This window comes from Talpa europaea, assembly GCF_964194135.1.
Source record: "Talpa europaea genome assembly, chromosome: 11".
NCBI classification, from domain to species: Eukaryota; Metazoa; Chordata; class Mammalia; order Eulipotyphla; family Talpidae; genus Talpa; species Talpa europaea.
Genome location: NC_140078.1, coordinates 40,296,186 through 40,303,733, shown reverse-complemented (window position 1 = coordinate 40,303,733; position 7,548 = coordinate 40,296,186). Strand labels below are relative to the sequence as shown.

Genomic DNA, 7,548 nt, shown 5'->3' with positions numbered 1-7,548 from the left:
TGCGGGGACTGCAGCTGGGAGGGCGGCGACCCTAGGGAGGGGAGCTGGCGGCGTCCCCGCGTCGCGGGGTCCGAAGCGCTGACGCCTCCGAGCCCCGCTGATTGGAGCCCTCCCGGCCTTCTGAGCCCGACGGGGGGCCCAGTTCTATAAAGCGTCCTCGAGCTGCGCCCCTCCGCAAAGGTGATCCACGGAAGGTCAAGCCTTTCTAAGCCATGACGGGTCGGGACGCGCTTTCCGACGGGCGCGCCAGGAGTTCCGCGCTGGTGCCGGGAGCTTCTGCCACCGGCCAGCGCCCCCGGGGCTTTGCTATCACTGACCTGCTGGGCCTGGAGGCCGAGCTGCCCGCGCCTGCGGACCCCGGGCCAGGATCCGACTGCGAGGGCCCGGCGGTCGCACCTCGTACGGGACCTGGGCTTGGCGGCTCCTGCCTGGCGCAAGGGGCCCTTCCACTGGGGTTCGGTCTCTTCTGCGGCTTCGGGACGCAGCCTCCCTCCGTCGCTCGGGCTCCCTGCCTGCTCTTAGCAGACCTGCCATTTCTGCCGCCCAGGGGGCCTGAACCCTCTGCCTCGCAAGTCTCAGGCCGCTCACCGCCCCTTCTCCGCCGGCAGAAGCACAGCGAGAGCATCTCGACGTCAGGTAACCAGGCCAGCCAGTCCTGCTCCTACGAGGGTTCCCTCAGGCGTGGAGCGATTCAGGGGTAACAAACCGTTGTCCCACTGCGCCCCCATCCTCAGCACCCCAGGTCTAAGGGAAGTCAAAACTCGAGAGGGTGATTCAGTGGTGGACGCATATTCTCACCTTTGCCCTCTGTCCCTTGCCTCTTTCTAAATTCCTGACTATATTCCCAGATCTGGCCGGTGCAGCACAGCGGATACCATCACCACCCGGTTCCATACCTGGCTTAGTGGTCTCCTGAGGGCATTTTCCCAGGGCCCACCCTAATCTTGGTCTGGGAATGGCACAAGTCGAAAAGATCTGTGTCTGGGCTTGTCTTGTTCACCAGCAAAGAGAACCTAGTACACTGCCGGTGCTCAAAGGTTAGCAGAGTTGATCGAATGATTGACTCCTCCTTGAACACCAAGGGCCAGGAGCCCCGGTGCTGTCCACTCTCTTGGTGCTGAAAAGGGCGTCCCAGTTCCGCCCTGCTCAGCACCACAGCTCCCCACACATGCAAGTAAGGGAGTGACTTCACTAATTTCGTTGTAGTTTTGCTTAACGTTTTCTTTGTAGCCCACTTATTTCCTCAAAGAGTTGAGGTTGATTATGGGAATAGAGAAGGAAACAATGAAACAAAAAGAGCAAGGCCAAGTTTGGGGACTGGGGGAAGAGAAGGGAGATTTATACAAGAAAACATGAATTGAGAGAACTATGTAGTAGAACCAAAGCTGAGCACCCTGGCAGCCAAGGCAAAAAGAGTACGTTGGATCTCCAGATAAAAAGAAGTGTGCCAGATCCGCTGACAAGTGAACTTTCACTCAGCTCTAAAAAGACCATCTCATGAGTCTCTATGTAAGATAAAATGAACCCCTGTATCAGTTGTTTCAATAAAGATGCAGAAACCACCTTCACAGAATGGGTTCTCTCCTCTTTGAGCACCTACAAAACAAATGGCAAAATGAAGTTAAATTTTAGTCTGTGAGAACATTTCTGTGAGCTTAATGAAAATTTCCCAAAGACAAGTTAAAAAGAAAAAATAAATAGGTGAACTTAATTTAAATGCTACATTTTTATTGAATTTAATACATAACAATGGTAAAATTTTACATATAATCAGTATAAAATTATTACTACATTAATTTTGGGTGTACTAAGTCTTCTAAATTCTTGAGATATTTTACCTTCGTGGCAGATCTCAATTCAGATTGGTCACATTTCACATGCTCAAGAACCTTATGAACCAGATGGGTATATTAGAGTACTGTAAAGTATTGTAGCATTATAGTCAAAGCACATATTTTTCTGGTGAGCTAATTGATGTAGACGTAAAACTAATTTTATTATAATGGTACATTGTTATGTACCTCCATCATATATGATGCATTAAATTTCAATTATGTTTGATTTACTAATAAAAACATGGACTTTAAAGAGAAATAAAACTAATATTTTTGTCTTTATTAATTTTTAAAATATTGTGAGGCAAATTGCTTATTATCATTGAATCTGACACCTTTCCACCTGTATCTTTGATCTAATGGATATTAAAATATGCAGCGTAGTGGAATGGGGTTGTTAAATTTTTTTCAAGTGCATCATCTGAGCACATTCTTCAAGAATATGTTTCTGGGACCCGCTACCAGAGTTTCAAAACTGGTAATGTGAGAAGTTCTGATAAGTATTCTGATGTTACAAACCTCAATCTAACACTTCTCCTTACCCCTAACACACACTTTGAGAAATGTTGGTGTACTGGTTAAGATGAGGTAGTTGAGGCAGAAGGAAGAGGGTGAATTTGCAAGTGGATATAGAAATGTAATTAGTGACCAAGTAGCATTGGCTTCACACAGTATTGGGTTTGAATTCCCCAGTTTGACCATTTACTACCTCTGTTATGTTAGGAAAGTTACTTATTTTCTCCTTGCCTCTGTTTCCTCATCTATAAAAAATAGGATAATGATAGAAAATAAAGTAAATAGTCCCATCCTTAAAGCCCTTGCTTTGTCCTTGTACTGACAGATGAGGATAGCCTGACTGAAGACAGGAGTGACTTGAAGGTGTCCCCCACCCTGGGCAAGAGGAAGAAGCGGAGGCACAGGTACAGGATTAACTATCCTCCCTGAACTTTCCTTAGGGCACATCTGAAAGTGTATGGTTTTGGGTTATGACAGGTCCAGGGGTCTCTTGGTTGGCAGCAGGAAGCTACACTGGTCATTTGGGAATCTACTTCTGCTATTCTCAGAGGGGTACAAGACAGTCTTTGTAGCATTTTAAGCACACAACTTTGTGGGCCTTTAAAATGAATTGACAGAATGAATTGATGGAATTCACTAAGGAGGAAAAAAACTACAGAACTCTGTTTTGTTTGAACCAAACCTGTGGACTTTCCAGAGGCTAATCCATCAGAGGTGGGTGTCCAGTTGCCATTAGATGATCTTTTTGGGTCTGGAAAGCCAGGGGTCCTCCAAGGCAGGAAAGCCTGGCAGCTCCCTGTGAACATGGGCCCACACACGCATGTTGGATCTCTCTGCAGGACTGTTTTCACGGCCCACCAGCTGGAAGAGCTGGAGAAGGCGTTCAGTGAGGCCCACTACCCTGACGTGTATGCCCGGGAAATGCTGGCTGTAAAAACTGAGCTCCCTGAAGACCGAATTCAGGTGCTTGGGATCCCACAACTCCTTCCCAATGATACCACGAAAAGCATGTAATTCTTATGTAGACAGACTCAACCCACAGGGGTCCCCAAACAGTAATACTTTTCTACATACTGAGGGCCACCTAGCTGCAGATCCCATATTACTAGACTCTTTATGCTTATTCCAAGAAGACAGCCCCTGTCACCTTCCTTTTATTGCATCATTTTTAAACATCACAGAACAATGTGCTGCAACTAGTAGCTAAATAAAGATATGTCAATGGAAATAAAAGAAGTATAGGATGGAATGAGGCTTTTAGTGATGAACACAATGCAGTATATACAAATATTGATTTATAATGTTGCATTCTTGAAATGTTGTTACTTTAATGTTGTTACTTTAATACTTAAAAAAAATCCCTTCACTGCAAGCCTTAAAAGAAACCAGTGTAAATAACCTGTTGTGCCTATTCTGTTACATAAATTATTTCCATGTTATATACATCTGACTTTGAACACACACACACAGATGCACACACACATACACAGTATTTATTGTTTGTTTTTACAAAAAGGTGTCATGTTATTCCACATAATGTTGTTGCTAATAAGACATGGACATTTCCCCAGGTCAGAAGATATGCCACTAACTTACTCCTTTTAAACATCTAAAAATCTTCTGTTAGTCATTTAGTAAGATAATGTTTTACATGAGAAGTATCAGCAGCAATCCGACAACATGAGTTTAGAAGGGGTCATTTCTGGAGTGAATACTTTCCAATCAAGAAGAAAAATCAGAAACATTATAGTTAACTTCTTTACACAATGTGGAAACGAATCCTCTTATTTATTTCTTTTTTATTCCTGTCTAAGGAAAACCGCAGTGGAGACCAGTCACACATTATCCCCACAGTACATCCCCATGGCTTTTAAGTGAATGATGGCCCCCGCCCCTCACGGTCTGAATCCTAGGAGCTCCCCCCGAGGATGGCTAGTCAGCCCTTTCTAGAACTATCACCAGGATCACCTTGAAGCGTCCATGTTCACTGGGTCTCCTCTTGTATGTTCTCCTGACTCAAACCAGGTGTGGTTTCAAAATCGGAGGGCCAAGTGGCGGAAACGGGAGAAGCGTTGGGGCGGCAGCAGCGTGATGGCGGAGTACGGGCTCTATGGGGCCATGGTCCGGCACTGCATCCCGCCGCCCGACTCTGTTCTCAAGTCCTCAGAGAGCGGTGTGGTGGGCTCCTGTGCACCCTGGCTTCTGGGTAAGGACGGAACCATGCAGCAGCAACAGAAGGCTGGGAATTGTGTGTGTGTGTAGGGGTAGGGAGGAGGAGCATGTAGGGTAGCCATTTGCAAGGGGAAGCAAGGTAAATTACTCCGATTCAGGGCAGAATATCACATCTGATTTCTAAATAGTGTAATGACAAAGCACAGGCTGTCAGGTCATAGGCCTTACTTTACATTGAAACTGTATAGAAAATGTGTCTGCACAGGCCTTGATTTGGAGAATGTAACGACATACTCTCCTATGTGAAATACGTTTCCAAAGCATTGAGTGCTATTAGAATTTTTGGAAGCCGTGTAATTGAGTGCTAATGATAATAGGACCCGGAACATTGCACAGCTATGAAACCTGGAGATGATGAACCCACGCATACCAGAGTAAAGAGGTCTGATTCCAGGTCCTGGTTGGGTCATTAACAACTTGCCTGCTAGCTTTTCTGTTGCCTAGATTTTTGATACTAGAGGAATCCATGCTGATGAGGTCCAAGCTTTGGGGCAGGGCATTCTGGTTTTTTTCTGTTTGTGGCTACCAGATACCAATGGACAGGGATCAGTGGAGGAATGAGTCATAAAAAGGCATCCGGGACAGGGTGGGAGATTAGAATGGGGGCTAGGGGCAGCATTTTAGGTTGGTAGAGGAGGGCCTTGCCCAGCAAAATTTTTTGTACTTCTCCCTACATGACACTTGGCTGAGATGGAACATACCAAATGTAACTATGTTCTTGACTTTGCCTTCAAATATTGAAGAGACTGAGAGAATTGGAGCAGGGAACACAGACCACCCCTCTGAACTTACATGAGCAGGTTTGGTTGGTTCCGTCTGGCATCTGTTCAGGACATTCTGTCTTCCAGAGAACTGGAAGTTGATTTTTGATGCACAAACTCCTGATTAAAGCATGTTGGCAACAAATAAATTTTCAAGATCCCCCTGTTATCCAAACAAGGCCTCTTGGCTGGTAGACACTAATTTTCAACTCCTAATGTGAGGAGTTACCTATGTGGTTCTCCTGGAGGCTCTGGAGACAGACTGGCAAGGGCAAGTCTAGTGGGATCTAGAGATTTAGACACTGACGTGAAAAAATTTACTTAATGGTAGAATTTATATTTATTTCTTTTTTTTTTTTTTGCAAGGGATGCATAAAAAATCCACAGAGGTGATAAGGAAACCAGGAAGTGAAGAAAATCTGGCAAGATTCTGGGCTTCTGACCACCTCAAAGAGGGATCTAGCTTAAGTCAGGCAGGACTCCAGAAAGGCTCAGGAGAAGCCAGCCCTGAGAATGACCTGGAAGATGTGGCCATGGATCTGTCCAGCTCCACACAGCAGGAAAGCAAGAGAGTGCAGCAGGATGCTGGTGCCCCAGAATGCCCAGATTCCGAGGGGCTAGAGGGGTTCCTGTCAGAGAAGGTGGGAGCATCATGAAGTCTGCAGACCCTGCCCTCAAAGGAGGGAAATGTGAACAATCCTCACAAGCATTTTTTTTCTCTCCAAAAGACAAAAGCTGTACAAGACAAATACATTCAGAAGGATTTTCTTGTGGTGTCAGGATAAAATGCAAACCCAATTGCTTTAAGAAGATGGAAGGATGGCTTAGGGAAAAATTCCATTTTATTTTAGAATGGATGTCTTTCCCTAAGGCATATATAGCAGTTAATTTGGCATAAAATTATGATTTTCTTTTGTAGAACTTAAGGAGGGAGGATGTTACAGTTCAAAGGGTATATGTAAGATTTGGTTTAATATACTGTGTAGATTATTTATTAATAGATTAGGTCTGATGTCCTCATGCCAAATTTGAATATCGGGAATTATTTCCCTATCAGAGAATCAAATGTCTTCATATAGAGTGAAGACCCTCTGTAGATAGATGACATATCTTTATCTTGAACTTGGCTTTGGACATTTCAATTTTCAATTATTTAGGCAATAATTTTGTGTTCCTCTGAGTGTCACTTGGTAGATTATGCAGATGAGAACTCAGAAAGAACAAAGAAAGCCATACTTCGCCCTTCCCTTCTGAAATATATGGGGCCATATTTAAACAGTTGCTGCACTTTCATGTCTTGGTTTCATGAATGTTTTCTTTCCTTTGGCACTTATTATTTAAGAATAAACTTTGTGTGGTGTGTTTGTTTCTCAAGGCACTGCTTCTGTTTTATTACCTGACCAAGGTTCCTATTAACTCTTTTCGATCTCAGAGGGTCTGATGCCTTTCATTCAGTGCTGATCTTGTGCTAGTTTGTAAATTGTGGGGCAGAGGTTGTGTTTAATTTCTTTTTTGGAGTTTAGAGTCAAGAGAGCTTACACCTTACTGAAGAGGAAACATGGAGTTGATTAACAAGGCAGAGTGTTCACAGAGAATGGATAATTGTTCCCTGAAAGAGCTTCCACCAGAGATCTGCACAGCCAGGCCTGTTTCTCCTGTCTATCTGGATGAGAAAACAGAGACTTCTTCCTTTGGCCCATTTTTTCCCCTTTTATGCGAGTTCCATACTATTGTGAAAAATCAGTGTCACTTATTCCTTTCTTTAACAGGAGAAAATGATGAAGCTTACCTCCTTTTTTTCATCCTGACTAGAAGAGTTTTATGGCTGATATCTGATGCTAAATGGCGAAAGAGTAGGTGTTTGCTAACAACTCTAGAAGTTATCCTTCTCTCTTTCCTCTTTAGAGTAGATCAGGCTCTGAGCTAGTGGCCATACTTGTTCTGCACGATTTTGTACCTCTCGGTCAGTTATCAGAGTCTTGTTTCCTTGTCTCTCCCTTATTTTACCAGGAGCTAGTTTAGGGGAGATAGCTAGCAACCTTTGCAACTTCTGCACATCACACTCATAAAATAAAATATTATGCAGTCACTAAAAATGATAATAAGGTATATTTATTTATGTGAAAAGATATTTATGAAATGTCACTGAATGAGCCACCCCCAAATAAAAAGGGAAAAAGAGTAATAGAGGTAGATATGTAAAA

The 7,548-nt window shown here is 44.0% G+C and overlaps 1 protein-coding gene across 1 annotated transcript; it reads left to right on the top strand.

Annotated features, from left to right (window-relative positions):
- Positions 1-212: 212 nt before the first annotated feature.
- Positions 213-6,028, top strand: VSX1 (visual system homeobox 1; the record flags this gene model as incomplete). Its single annotated transcript, XM_084247573.1, has 5 exons — positions 213-636; positions 2,677-2,755; positions 3,191-3,314; positions 4,377-4,557; positions 5,711-6,028. 5 exons carry the CDS (start codon positions 213-215, stop codon positions 5,998-6,000), a joined length of 1,098 nt encoding a protein of 365 aa, XP_084103699.1. The 3' UTR covers positions 6,001-6,028.
- Positions 6,029-7,548: the final 1,520 nt, after the last annotated feature.